Source organism: Drosophila ananassae, chromosome XR (genome assembly GCF_017639315.1).
Source record: "Drosophila ananassae strain 14024-0371.13 chromosome XR, ASM1763931v2, whole genome shotgun sequence".
In the NCBI taxonomy this organism is placed as follows: Eukaryota; Metazoa; Arthropoda; class Insecta; order Diptera; family Drosophilidae; genus Drosophila; species Drosophila ananassae.
The window spans coordinates 21690915-21705029 of record NC_057932.1 but is presented as its reverse complement, the minus strand read 5'-3'; the positions used below and the strand labels follow the sequence as shown (position 1 = coordinate 21705029).

General features: G+C 53.1%; 4 protein-coding genes across 8 annotated transcripts; 2 read left to right on the top strand and 2 right to left on the bottom strand.

The window, feature by feature from the left end:
* Positions 1 to 56: 56 nt before the first annotated feature.
* On the top strand, positions 57 to 3303 carry LOC6501933 (histone H3.3A). Of its 3 annotated transcripts, none has more exons than XM_001966681.4 (3): positions 57 to 224; positions 1987 to 2279; positions 2342 to 3303. In XM_001966681.4, the coding sequence occupies exons 2-3, from the start codon at positions 1998 to 2000 to the stop codon at positions 2468 to 2470; spliced, it is 411 nt and encodes a 136-aa protein (XP_001966717.1). In that variant the 5' UTR covers positions 57 to 224; positions 1987 to 1997; the 3' UTR covers positions 2471 to 3303. The 3 variants fall into 3 exon arrangements, with proteins under 3 accessions (XP_001966717.1, XP_032308306.1, XP_032308307.1); XM_032452415.2 differs by having other exon boundaries at positions 66 to 167; XM_032452416.2 differs by lacking the exon at positions 57 to 224 and adding an exon at positions 1763 to 1891.
* A 969-nt stretch (positions 3304 to 4272) lies between these two features.
* On the bottom strand, positions 4273 to 6862 carry LOC6501893 (basic proline-rich protein). Its single transcript, XM_001966682.4, has one exon. It carries the CDS (start codon positions 6737 to 6739, stop codon positions 4505 to 4507), a length of 2235 nt encoding a protein of 744 aa, XP_001966718.1. The 5' UTR covers positions 6740 to 6862; the 3' UTR covers positions 4273 to 4504.
* Positions 6863 to 6932: 70 nt separating this feature from the next.
* LOC6501934 (uncharacterized protein CG7065) lies at positions 6933 to 12751 on the top strand. Of its 3 annotated transcripts, XR_006507733.1 has the most exons (4): positions 6933 to 7213; positions 7270 to 9391; positions 10514 to 12209; positions 12272 to 12751. XR_006507733.1 is itself a non-coding variant. In XM_001966683.4 (3 exons), exons 2-3 carry the CDS (start codon positions 7342 to 7344, stop codon positions 12109 to 12111), a joined length of 3648 nt encoding a protein of 1215 aa, XP_001966719.1. In that variant the 5' UTR covers positions 6933 to 7213; positions 7270 to 7341; the 3' UTR covers positions 12112 to 12751. The 3 variants fall into 3 exon arrangements, 2 of the variants coding, with proteins under 2 accessions (XP_001966719.1, XP_044573278.1); XM_001966683.4 differs by having other exon boundaries at positions 10514 to 12751; XM_044717343.1 differs by lacking the exons at positions 10514 to 12209; positions 12272 to 12751 and adding an exon at positions 9759 to 10507.
* On the bottom strand, positions 12554 to 13896 carry LOC6501892 (frataxin homolog, mitochondrial). The gene is made up of 2 exons (XM_001966684.4): positions 13262 to 13896; positions 12554 to 13184 (listed from the first exon to the last, which is right to left on the bottom strand). Exons 1-2 carry the CDS (start codon positions 13574 to 13576, stop codon positions 12930 to 12932), a joined length of 570 nt encoding a protein of 189 aa, XP_001966720.1. The 5' UTR covers positions 13577 to 13896; the 3' UTR covers positions 12554 to 12929.
* Positions 13897 to 14115: the final 219 nt, after the last annotated feature.

Here is a 14115-nt window from a genome sequence, read left to right as displayed (position 1 = left end):
CCACATCTTTAACTTTCTAGTGTGGTATTTTCGCATTCAATAATTTCTGGTTTTTATTATACACGCTGCCATCGCAAACATCGATACCTAGTATATCGATATACGCTACAAGCCAATTTCATCTCCAGCTGTAATCTGTATATCATTGCAAAAGAAATCGTAAATAGGTTCGCATTTGTGTTCCCGTCAAAAATTTCGTTTTAATAAAATCTATTGATTAATCGGTGAGTGATTGTTGAAAACAACTCAAAGTGGGAGCAATTGGCACGGGCTGCCGCGAAATTCTATCTAGAACGGCGCTTCATAATATTTTTTGTCCGTCTGCGGCATTGTTTTGGGATTGGGGCTCCGCCGGCCGTCCAGCGGAGCCCTGATTTTGTACACACATACATATATGTGTTTTCACCGACTCTCCGCGGTGGATACACACAAATGCACGAAGACGAGAGCGAGGGGGCTTCGTTTCGTTTTCGCACGACGGATGCAGTGGAGTCTACGGTACACCTTGTGCTTTTGTTGGCGCTGTTTTTTCCAAAATGGCGCCGCAACAACAAATTGTAATGTTGTAGCCACAGAGTGTTGGCTTGTTTTCTGTTTACTTCTCTGCAAAGGTTTCGCGCCAAAAGGATGACTAATCGCACTCTTGCGTGTCTGCGCATATAGTTTTTGGGGGGAAATGGAAATGTAGGCGCTTTTAATTAATTTATTTAACCATTCCCGCCGCTGCTGTGTGTGTATACCAGCGCACACACACACACACGCACATGTCGCCAATCCAAATGCAAATGTTCATGTGTGTGTGTCATGCGCAGTGCATTTGTATTTCTAGTAGCTTCTATTGTGTGCTCCACCTCGCTTTCGGGGTGTCGACTTTCTAACGCCTCCTCGAATTGCATCATTAGCCAGTAATTCCAGAGGCTGTGCATAATCCGCACGCACACGGGCGCAGAAAGAGAAGCGCGAACGCCAAGGTGGGAAAGGTAGAAACAACGACGCAATTAATTAGCCCCTCGTCCCCCCTCTGTTTGTGGCGGAATGTGCTGTAGTGTCGTCTCCCTCCAACTGCTTCTTGTCCGGTTTGTTTATGTTTACTCTTTTGGCGCTCGGTGGCTGGCGGCTCGGTGGCTCACATTTTGGCTGTGTTTCTGGCCTTTGCCCGCCCCTCCGCTGCAGATGGAGTCGATGAGCAAGAAGCAATCGAAACTGCAACTCATTACTTCAAATCTGCTGATTCCGCATAAAACAAATTATACGCACACATCCACAAAAGGCGAAACGCTCAAGAGGCTCGGCACGACATGGGAAAGGCCAGGTCTGGCTTTCGGGGAAACAATAACGAGCCATGTGCGGTCGCGGCGAGGAAAGGACGGGGAGAAAGGAGCACAGCTGCGTCCAACATAATAGGGGCGCCCCAAACAATGGCCAGCTTCTCAGGCCTTCTCCGCAGAGTCGCAGCCACTAGCTTCGATTAGGCCTAGCCTTGTGGTACGGCTAAGTCCCAAGCCAAGCGTTATTGTACTAGCCCGAGGTGTACTGTGTGCACTCGCATACAAAAGCTGAAGTGGCCACTTCACTCAACTCTACTTCTCTCCAATGTGCTGGTACGTGGCCCGCCAAGACACGATTTTTGCGTCCACTTGAGTGGAAGTTTCTCGAGTGCCCTGCGGGTTCCCAGAAGAAAAAGAAAAGGAGGAAATTTGTTGTGACGATGTTCGGAGGCAGCTGTCACGCCAGATTGCTTGCTGCGTTTCAACTCCAACCCTTGTCGGCGCTTTGCGTTTCTGTTACTTTTCGTTTTGGCTCCAAGCCGCTATGCTTCGTCAGTTGGCCGGCAGCGCTTCGGCGCTGCACATCGGTCTTAACTTTGGCTTCCCTCGCCAGGAATTCTCGAGTAACTAGTCCTTGTTGAACATTAGTCCTTGCAATTTATGTCAATATGTTTTTATTATTTGACTAATTCATTTTTCCAATCTTCCAATCTTGCAGCTTGAAAAGAGATGGCCCGTACCAAGCAGACCGCCCGTAAGTCGACCGGAGGAAAGGCTCCGCGTAAGCAGCTGGCCACCAAGGCCGCTCGTAAGTCCGCCCCGTCCACCGGCGGAGTCAAGAAACCCCATCGCTATCGCCCTGGAACCGTGGCTCTCCGTGAGATCCGTCGCTACCAGAAGTCTACTGAGCTGCTCATCCGCAAGCTGCCCTTCCAGCGCTTGGTGCGTGAGATTGCCCAGGACTTCAAGACCGATTTGCGCTTCCAGTCGGCAGCTATCGGTGCTCTCCAGGTGAGAATCCTCGACGCAGCGCCAGTTTGCTTTGGGTACTCATCCCTCTCTGTCATTTGCAGGAAGCTTCGGAGGCGTACTTGGTGGGTCTCTTTGAGGACACCAACTTGTGCGCTATCCACGCCAAGCGCGTGACCATCATGCCGAAGGACATCCAGCTGGCGCGCCGCATTCGTGGCGAACGTGCTTAAGCACCTGGACCAGGCTCCCCATCCCCCTTTCCAGAGCAAGCACGCGCCGTTTGGGTTCGCTTTGTTTACCATCTTCAAACAAAATCCACGCCCTCGGCGCCTCCCAGAACCCAGAAGGAGCAAAAACAATTTGATCAATCTATCATTCATATTTACATGTATACATTTACCATACTTTTGTTAAGAAACTCGACCATCGTCGCGCTCAATACCTGCGAGTCTCGATGTCGAAAAAGCAACAAATGCAAATGCAAATGCAAACAAAAAAACAACAAACCGTAACTATAACATATTCTTAACTTTATTATTATTGCTATTATTATTGTACATTAGTTTTAAGTTTTTTTTTCGCCTGTAGCGGCCAGCTCGTCCCGACGGAGGTGCATCATTCGGGCCTCTTCGCCGTCCGACTTCTGGGTCTTCCCAGGCAGCCCTCGTCGCCTGTTCGCCTGCAACATCCGCCACACCTCTCCAACAACTGTCCGGAGGGCGGGTCGCGGGCGCAGATGCTGCTGGATCGGAAGGCGCCTCCATCCTCGGATCCGTCCGAGGGGACCCAACACCTGGCAGCCTGGAGCCGCGCACCTGAGGCCGCGACCCAACAGACGTCCTCCGGGCGTGGCAAGGCGGACAGGCGGCGAGCGGACTGCCGGCGGACGTGCTCCGGACGCGTGGAGGGCTGCGGAGGGCGCGACCGGCTCTGGGCGAGCGACCCGCCTACTGGCCAACATAAACATCCGAAAATGGTATCCAGCATAACATAACACCGAAGACCGAATTGAGTACACTTTACTTTAAACTGATATAAAAATATATCTATTAGAACACTAGAAGTTAATGCTCCTTTTTTCCTTCTGTTACTGCGAAACAGTTCTTACTCCCAGAACAGAGACACGAAATTCGAGATACACGTTTAGCGAAGGGAAGGGAGTGAGGAGGAGTAGTTGACTAGTAAGTCTAGATTTACGTGCATTTTATACGTTTAGGCGAGCAAACAGAAACAATAGAAGGTACCCCTCCAATTGGCCACCAAGCCGGTGTTCTGGAGAGTATTCCCAAACATAGCACAGAGATCTTAAGTACATATAACCACAGTATATCCCACAATATCGCATATTGTATGTATTAGCTGGAACACGCAAAATATCAATGTCTAACGCATATAAATATATTTGTAAACCGGTGTCGATACCCCTACCCCTGCTGCACATTGGACAGTTGAACTCATTTAAACGCAGAACTAAACCGCTAAATCGAACCCAATCGGGCACCAGTCCAGACTAGACCCATCCAAAATCGGAAAGTAACAGAAATCGGTAACAATCCCAACAGCAATAGCTTCAGTCGAAACATTTGCAGACAAAAATTCACAAAAAATAAACGGCTTTTTCTAGTGAAAAGGCCAAAAAAAAAACAAAATTAAATGTTTAATTTTGCGCCAGAGCGAGAGGGAGCTAAGTAGTTCCCCCAGTCGGAGAGGTGGTGGCGCGGGGTGGGCGGCCTAGCCGAGTGACGGTACAGTTGGCTCCAAAAATCAACGTCATTCGCTCTGTCGACGTGTGCGATTATCTCGCTGCGTGTCGGTGTGAGTGTGCGAGCGAGAGGGCGCGCGTCTGTATGTCTGAGAGTGGGTGGCCCCCCTCCGTCCCCCAGTGGCCTGGTGGGTGGGGGCTCTGGGTGCTAGACGGGATGGACTAGGGGGAATAGGAGCTCGACTTAACCCATTTCGGAATCGGAATCGGGTGCTGTAGCCGCCCTTCGGGTGGGACTCGGAGGCCAAGCCAGGCACCTCCTTCGTTTCGTTACATACAAAAGTTACATTTATTTTATCGTATATGTTTAGCATACAGATCAAGTTATCAAATCATAGCTGGTGAAAAAAAAACATTTAAAACCTAAGCGTGAGAAGCGCGATGCGGAGTGCGGACGCGGATGAGTTGCGGCGGAGTCGGCTATCTTACAACACAGGCGAGAATAGATTGAAGTGTGCATTAAATTAGGCTCTACAGCTAGGAGTCCCTCCGAGGTCGCGATTCAGTCCGCCTCGTGCTTCTCTGCCTCGGGATGCTTGCCAGGAGCCGCCGTCGCCGTCACAGCCCCACTGGGGGCCGGTGCGGCGCCTGGTGTCTCCCCGGAAGGAACGCCACCGACTGGCGGTGGTCCTGCTCCGACTACTGGTCCTGGAGGTGGATAGGGTCCTGCTGCTGCCCCAGGTGCTCCGCCAGGAACGCCAGGCCCTCCTGCAGGCGCTCCTGCGGATCCGGGCGCCCCTGCTCCGCCCGGTGCTCCTGTCGACTCGTGGAGGTGCTGTTGCTGCGGAGGTGGCGGATTGCTGCCGTGTTCCGGCGCGTACGGATGTCCCGGATTGCCGTTGTGCTGCGGCGGCGGAGGACGAGGCGACATGTAGTGAGAGCCAGGAGGAGGTCCGTAGGACTGCTGGTACGGCGAGAACGGGGTGTAATACGGCTGCGGCGTGGGATGGCCTCCGTACTGTGGCTGGTAGTATGGGCGCGAAGGAGCGCCTGGAGGTCCAGGTGGAGGACCATGTGGTGGTCCGCCGTAGTTAGCGTAGCCCGTGTGCGGTGGCGGCGGCAATCCCGGCATTCCCGGCGGAGGCTGGTGCGGCGCCATGTGGGGCGGCATGTGCGGATGTCCTGGCGGGGGCGGGTGGCCCGGATGTGGATGCATCTGAGGCATGCCCGGTGGAGGAGCACTCGCCTGCTGCTGGCCCAAAGGAACCTGCTGCTGCACAGGTGGCGGCGTGGGCGGAGCGCCACCAGACACTCCCGGGGCTGGAATGGGTCCTGCTCCCACCTCCGACGGCGGTGGAGAGTTCGTCGCCTTGTTTGGATTGAGCAGCACCTTGGGAGGCTCCGGCTTTGGAACCGTGTCTGCAGCCGTGGATTGCGGTGGAAGTGCTGCCGCCATTTCCAGCTTTTCCGGCTTGATTGGCGGTGGAGGTACCGACGGTTTCGGCGGCGGCTCAATGTCCATTGGCTCTGGATCCGTCTTGCTCGCAGTCTCATGGTGGTGCACAACTGGAGCGGGCGGAGGATTATGAGGAACACTGGTCGTCGGCATGGGAGTGGGTGTAGGAGTTGGTGCGGGAGATGGCGTCGGCGCAGAAGGCTTCATGACAGGCTGATCCTTAGGCGGGGCAGCAGAAACTTCCGGAGCGGCGGGTGTGGCTCCGGGCTGAGCCGGTTTCCCTGAATCCTCGGGCCTTGCGGCGGGATTCGTGGTGCTGTTGGCATTCGGCTCATCCAGCCGCTGGCGATCCCGCTTTATGTCCTCATACATACGGTGCACCATCTTCTGGAAGGTCTCCTCGTCCACCGCCGGCTTGCAGTGGCGCTTCAACTCCTCCTGGAACGCCTCGCTCGACTCCACCATGCGTTGCTTCTTGGCCTCGAACTTCTCCTCCATCTGCTGCAGCTCAGCCTCGAGCTTCGTCTGGTGCATCGTGAGCGAGCTAACCTGCCGCTTGAGCACCTGCATCCTAGTGGTGGTTACCACGGAGCGCACGTCCGGCACCACAGCCTCTGAGAATATTTCGTTGATGAGCCGGTGGTTCCTTAGGTAGCGAGCATAGGCCATGTGCTTGGCGGTGTAGCCCTCATCCTGGTCGTCCTCGTCCTCCGCCGGCTGGATGTCGATGCGGCGCTCGTGCTGGGATTTGCTACCGCCGCCTCGGGACGGTGTCTCGTGCATGTCAACGTCGGTCTTCACCTTGCTCTTGGCCGACATGTACGCCTGATAGGCCGGCGTCTGGTGGTAGGCCTTCAACGCCTTCTCGTACTCCAGCTTCTCGGCCTCGTACTCGTCAATGAACTCCGTCTTCTCCTCGTCGCCCAGGAGCTTCCACATGGCGCCGATTTTCTTGCCCAGCTCCCACAGCTTCAGCTCCGGGTGCTGAGCCTTAACGCTGTCCCACACGCGTTTCGAGTACCGCATGTATGGCAAAATCGGCTTCTCCGGCGGTTTCGGCGGCTTTGGCAGTCTCGACTCGCTCTGGTTCTTGCTGCTGGAGGACTTGGTTACCTTCTGGGGAGTGAACGCCGGATTCCCGTAGTTGCTGTGAGTGAATATGGGTGTTTGGTCCTTGTTCCGATCGGCAGCGCTACCGCCGCCGGCTGACCTGGACCGGCTGCTGCCGCCTCCACCGCCTCCGGTGTTGCTGCCCCCGCCGACACCCTGGAGAGGATTGGCTGGACCTGAACCAGGGGGCGCACCCACTGCTATCTGCTTATAGTTGCTCGGAAGAGCCATCGCTGGATCGTTTTGTCGAAATCAGATTATTCGCGCGGCACAACAACAAAAATTTTCAGGCCGACGCCATTTTTCTCTGTTCTGCGTCGCTGGTGATGACACTTTGCCTCATAGGTGTGTATGTGTAAAATGTATATCGTTCCGGTTCCACCACTGTGGTATTTAATTGGTCCATCACTAAGGACGCCATCTGGCCACACTTAGAAAAGCCGTCATAGATACAACCAGCAAAGCGAAGAATTTGCTTATTTTTGCAATTTAAACTAGGAAACTGATGAAGGCGGAGACTGTAAGTGTGGATCTGAGATACGAACGCTACAGCATAGTAAGTAATGCCAAAATCGTAGGCGCAATTCGACTTTATAGTGTGCGTGAATTGAAAAAGCAAAAAGATATTACAAGTGAATTGTGTACAAGAAAAGACGCAAGAGAAAAGAAGAAGAAAAACGGAAAATATTAAATTTAAAAAACGAGGTAAGGAGTAAATTTCGATTATTGTCCTCAACTGTTTGGACTGCTTCTTCCCGCAGGTTCTAGAGCGGACATCTTCGATAGATAGCCGGCCATTTTTTTTTTGTAATTTTTTATAAAAGTGTCTCGCCATGAGCTTTTTGCCCGGCGAGCCGTTGCCGCCTGGATACGAGGAGGATGAAGTGGCCAGGCCGGCGATTATCCAAAAGCAGATTGAAAGCTACAGTGGAGGACCCCTTCTGGGGACAGAGTACGCCATTGAACTCCACGAGGTCGGTCAACCGCGTCCCGACTACTACTGCGTCCTGTGCCAAACTTGCAACGACAGCCGCTCCATCTTCGTGCACTGGACCTCGCTGGCGCATCGGGCCAAGTACCTCCAGACGCACTTTCAGAAGGCCTACGACGTGCTCCAGAAACTGAAGCGCATTCCTAACAGTGCCGGCGATCTGGTTATCGCCACCGGGAATCTAGCTCAGCTAATCGAGAAGCACTTTGGGCGGCCGCGTCAGGTGACGACGTCGACCAACGAGGAGTTCCGCCGCCACCGAGACAAAATGTTTAACCAGGTGAGGGACAAGTTCCACTTCGACGAGAGTTCTGGTTCCGATTTTGTGGAGCAGGCCCATGGCGTACTCCGTGAGCTTAAGTCCGACGATCCCAGCATCAAGATCAACCTGAAGATCAACGAGCCCGAGAAGCGCGAGGAAGGCAACATCATCTCCCTGGACGCCATATCCAGTGACGATGAAAGCTTCGGCCCCGGACCTGGCCCCGGAGTGGCTAACGAAACATCAAAAAAGACGCCGGGCAATCGAGGCGCGAACAGCTCGCCTCCGGCTCCAGGCGCCGACAAGTCGAAGCACCTTCAACACCTGCCCACGCCAAAGGAACTGTCCATCCAGGCTAACATGATTGCGCAGGAGCGCTACAAGTGGGAGAAGTTCCGCTGCCTTCTCGAAATCCAGCTGAAAAAGCTTCGCGACGAGACGGAGACCTACGAGTCAAATCCTGAGAAGCATCCGGACTATCCGGACGAGTGGAAGCAGTTCTGGAATAGGCGCTATAAGCAGTTGCAGGAGGAAAAGAAGGTGGATCCCAACCACTACGACTACAAACCGGAGTGGATTGCCTATTGGAAGGACCGCCGCATCGAATTATTCAATATAGCCGTCAACAAGATCAAGAAGGAGCTCAAGGAAAAGTTCAAGCTGGGCGACGACGACGAGGGCAAGACCAAGGAGCTAATGGAGCGCTATAGGATCCGGGTCTCTAGTCCGAGGGATCCCAGTGTTGCCGTCAATCGTCGCAAGCTAGCCCCCAGGAACGCTGGTCGCCCAGCTGGAGGCGGTCCAGCGGGTCCGGCTGCTGTGGAAGCGGTAATAAACATAAGCGATGACGAAGGCTCCCAGCCAGCAAGTCGAAATCGTCCCGCCTATCGCCGAACCGATTCCCGCTCCATATCGCCCAAGCGCGGTGGCGGACGTCGGCCAGCAAGGCGCTCTCGGAGTCGCTCGCCGCGAAGACACTTCAGACGCGGCTCTTCCCGTTCCCGTTCCCGCTCGCGCAGCTTGCGACGGCGGTCGCGCTCTCCCGGCTATCATCGCAGACGCGGGGGCCGGCATTCCAGAGACAGAAGCCTGTCGCCCAGTCCGCGGGAGTACCCAGATCGTCGCAGCTTTGACAGGGAACGCTCTAGTGAGTTCTATCGCGGAGGAGGAGGGGATAGCTACAACCGCCCGCCTCGGAGTTACGACCACATAGAAAGTTTTCGCGTGATGGACTCGCGCGTTTATCCAGAGTACAGTTTGCCAAAGGTCCGATCCAGGTCGCCGTCCACCTCTGCCCCCAAGGACAAGGAGCCGGCGGAGCTCGTAGAAGAAGGACCTCTGACCGTAGTCAGTGTGCTGCGCATGCTGTCCGCTGTGGAGGACCACTTGGGCAGCTTGGGACCAAAGGCACTTAACCTCCTGAGCAAGGCTTTAGCCATGGAAATGGTGCAGCCGAATGCCGCGGACAACCTCCTGCTCAACGAGGACAATTGCGTCTTCCTTGAGACCACCAAAGAGAAGCTGAAGGGCATCCTCATCGCAGAGGTCCTGGACGACCCGCACAAGGTACGCGTGGTCAAGAAACTGATCACAAACATTGCGGCCATCATTTTCCAGGTCAACTCCCGGGGTAAGTGCGCTTTGCTGCTTCATTTGTTAGTTCTAAGTAGCTCTGTCTCGCTCACTTTCGCGCTTCTTAAGACTGTAAGTATTATTTGCGACTCGAGTCTCGAGGCTTTGGCTTGAAATCTCTCCCGGATCTCGTGTCTAAAAGGTTTGGTAGTTAAGACTAGTTGTGTTGCTAAGCTTGTATGTTGTATTTGCGAAGCTTGTTGTGATTTGTTGGTCCGTCCGAGGTAAACAGTGCAAGGCCGGGACGGCCGGCAGCACCTGAAGGGTACATGGGTTCCGGGACACCTCTTTGAAACATCACTTGTATATAGTTCTGCCATCTTATTGAATCTATTACTAATCGCTGAATCGCGCGTCTCTTGTAGCTTTAACATCTCGGATTCTGAGTACAGAATATTGAATGGGCTCTTGGTGTTGGAGGAGAAATCAGTACCATAGAAACTCAATAAATTAATACTGGTTCTCTTTAAGACTCTGCAATGAAGACACGAGTCGATCGTTTTTATTCTTGGGGGTTTGCCACTCGGGCTCTCTACACTTGTCTCAATAACGTGTGTGTTGTTTGCAATGCTCTCTAAATAACTAAAACCTTTATTTTGATTTCTTCGAGTGCCTGTTGAATCAAATCGGTCGTGATCTGATTCCTTTCGTGTTTGTCGCGAACTAGAGGATACATGTGTGAACTCTGTTTATGCAACTTACTTTCCCAATTAGATTTAAGCCTCGAACAATTTCAGCCACACTGCAGCTCACATTCGATTTGAAATGCTACTTCTAAACATTTGGGTATTGGGTGTACCCATGGGGGAGGTTGCTTGTACTTGTACTTGTACTTGCGTGTCTCTCTGTCGCGACTTCTACCGCCTTGCGTCGGAGCTTACGTGCTAGCTTCCTTTTCTGTTGGGTGTGAACAAAGTGTGCCGAGACGAACCGCGTGAGCAGTCGACAGTCCAGGTCCAGCAACCATCTCCACACCATTTCCATAAGTATAAGTATAAATGTAATTTGCGTAGTTTGCAAACCAAAGACTTGCACTTGCCTGATTGCAGCAAAAGCAACCAGAATGCCTAATCTATCCAACTAATTGTATGTTTTTCGAACCGGATTGCCATGCTTTTAGGTCCCAGCGAATCCTCGGACGCAAACGCCAAGGCCGGGAACGAGGCGAAGCCGCTTTCCTCCACCTTTCAGCTGCCCTTCGACCGGAACGTGCTGGCTCCGAAGCTGGCCAGTGCGCTGGTGGTCAAGGGCTACTTCGACGTGACCACCGATGACATGAACAAGCTGCTCCACTTCTTCGGGCTACTGGCAAAGACTGACAAGCAGCGTCGGGAGGTGTACAAGGACACGCTCGACTTCGACGAGGTGCGTGCTAGGCTGGGTTTGTCCAGGGAGTCAAAGTCCGCGAAGGGGACCGGGCCGACGGCCTCAGGCGACTCTGAGTCCACGCCCATTGGCATCGACCTGGACGAACTGATGAAGGAGGTGGAAAACCAGCTGCACAAGGAGTCAGGAGACGCGGGCGCGGGAGGAGCCGGAAAGACGAACGAATCTTCATCGGGCAGCAACGGATTGATGGAGTCCCTGACCGATTCGGACCTGCAGACGCTACTCCAGAACTTCAAGTTCCTATCCAGCGAGGAGCAGGTACATCTGATTGGACATTTGCGGAAACTGGAGGTCCAGGAGCCGACTCGCGTCGAAAGGCTTAGAAAATTCGTGAACCTGGCCGAGCTGAGCGGCGACGGCGAGTCCTGCAGTGACTTCTTGTCGCGTGTTGTTGCTAAGACGGGTGTTGACAAGTCATCGGCATCATCGTCACTGCGAGGAGCTGCCCTGACGGGTGGTGGCTCATCCTCGGGTGCCTCGGCTGCCTCTGCCTCCCTGTCCTCCCTGACAGCGCGGCGTCGCAGCTCGGAGCGGGAGAGCGGAAGCCGGGACCTGGCAAACCTCCCAATCAACAAGCCGAGATCAGTGGGCCGTGGATCACCCTCCTTCGTGATCGATGACGACGAGGACGACGACGATGACGACTACAACTTTGACGATCTAGTGATGAAGGCCTGCGACACCAATGGATCCGCTGGCGGCGGAAGCGGTGGTAACAAGGCTGGAGCCGCCCCGGTCTCTGCGCCCTCGGAATCCTCTACGAATTCGTTGACTTTCAAGCCTGCAGCTCCAAAGATCTCTCTCGCCGACACGGAAACCATTATTGCCAATCTGATGGGCACCCTGAGCAAGGGGACGGGCTCGCAGGGGGGTTCTCTTTCGGGTTCGGGCTCAGGTCTAGGATCGGGAGACCGAGGTGGATCGGTTCGCAACTTCAACATGATGAATCCGCATCAGTCGAGTCAGAGTGTCAACCAGCAGCAGCACCCACATCCACTTCCGCAGCAACAACACCAGCATCAGCAACAGCAACAGCACCAACAGATACAGCATCCACAGTTCGGGAATCCGAACCAAGGCTATCCGACGCAGCAGATGAGCGGGGTACCTGATCCGTATGGAAACCAGCAGGGCTATGGTGGCTACCAGTATGGAGGCGCTAGCGGCATGCAGCCGCAGTTCCCCGGACATACCGGATACGGAGGACCCGGCATAAATCCCTGGGCCAGCAACGATCCCTCGCAGCAGCAGCCCCAGTACAACCCGATGCCCCAGGGCTACATGCAGCAGCAGGCTCACTACAACAACGTGTACGGCGGTCGTCAATAGACCCTCCACGCCACAAACTAGGGATAGTGTTTAGCTTTAGCTCCGAAGTCATCGATGCGAAGGGGTGCCTCCGTGGGCAGCCCGTGCCCGAGAATGCGGTTAGTTGATAAGTGACTAAAAGATACCAGGTCTTTTGCCGGAACAAACTCTTTGTTTTCAGGTTTGGGACGCGGAATAAAAATGGACTCGAAAGAATGTTCACACCTCAATGTTTTTTTCTCGCACGCGGGAGCGCTGTAACCTGAAATTCACAAACTCTTAAACCATTTGAAGTGGACGTGCAAGCATGTATTGTTAGCCTTAAGTGAGTTGCCGCAAAACCACCTTGTTTGATAATAAAGATGAGAAAAAACGCATTTCCGCAGATGATGAGAAACTGCAAACGAGAAACGTTCCCAAAAACCCCTTCCTAGTGTTAACCTTAAAAAGAAATCAAAAGATGTATCTACTTTGTTGTATTTATTATTTCTCAAAAGCTGTACTTGTGGCTTTGAGTTCCCCCGTCACCAGGGGTGGCCTGAAACCCATCCAACTTCGGGACTACGGAGTACATTTGAAATACTTTTGAAGTGTCTGTGTATTAGTTTGCAGCAAAAAATTTTTGTTAAAACTCCAAATAAAATTCGGTGAGCCTAGTCAAGTTGCCAACGTGTTTCTTATTCAGGGGTTGAATGGATTTATTTTTATTTAGTAACACAGTCTCATTGTTTTTGCTTTCTCCATCTCCTTGGAGTCAGCAACACCTTGTTTATTGTTTTAACCAAAATCTAGTCAACCCACATCCCACTTTATCCTGGGGTCGACATTAGACCGGGCGGCTAACTGCAGTACGGTAGGTGGAGGAAGTCAACCGACTGGGCCTTCAATATGGAGGGTATCTCGTGCTGCAGCAGCTCGTGCAGCGACTGGCCATTGTGCTTGTAGACCCACCTGCCCGCCTCCTGACTGCCCACGAAGTCGAACCGCTTCGGACCGCTGGTGGGGGAGCTGAGCCAGATCTGCTTGTTGGGCGTCTGACGGTTGATCACATAGGTGCCGTGCTTGTGGCCCAGGTTCACGGTGAGCACCCCGTCCTGCGAAGAGGAGAGAATCCCATGAAATCAGTACCCCGGAAGTGATGTAATATCGAGCCGTGTGGCAGGCAACTTACGCCGTACGCCACGTCACTGCCGGGCAGGTCCTGTGCGTTCTCAGTGAGCTCCTCGAAGTAGTCGCAGAGTGCGTCCAGCGTTTCCGAACAAACACGTTCGTAGGTGGCACTGTCCAGGCTGGACTCCGCGTCCGCTTGGCTGCCAAAGAGGCGCCGGTGCACCAAGTTTCCGCCACATTCCGGATGAAGCTTTCCATCTGTGGTGCCAAAAGGCTTCCCTTCTCCCGAGACTCCTGTCGACCTTGGCAGGCACCTAACCCTGGTCAAAGTCGCTCCGTGGAGTCGCAACCGAGCGACAAACCGGGCGCTAAACATATCTGTAGTCTGTTTACTTCTATGAAACGCGGGGCGCTGCCAACTTGATGTGAAATGTTGTTAAAGCTTTACTCTTTTCACCGTATTGACAAAAAGCTCAATCGCTTACTGATACGGCAACTCTGCATCCAAATTCAAATCATAACCGGCGGAAAATTTTGGAACCCATACTTCGTAAATTTTCTATAGGGGTACCCCTTCAAAAAATGGTGGACCCCATGGGAGGCCTTCTGGTCCAGAACGAAGGCCATATCTTGGCCACTATCTCTCTGATTCTTGAGCGGAATATCTTAAACGATTCGTAGTAAAATTCTCCATAAATCTGCATCAAAATCTGAGAAACAATTTTTGGATCCATTTTTTGTAAATTTTCTAAGGGGTACCCCTTCAAACAATGGTGGACCCCATGGGAGGCCCTTCTGGTCCAGAACGAAGGCCATATCTTGGCCACTATCTCTCTGATTCTTGAGCGGAATATCTTAAACGATTCGTAGTAAAATTCTCCATAAATCTGCATCAAAATCTGAGAAACAATTTTT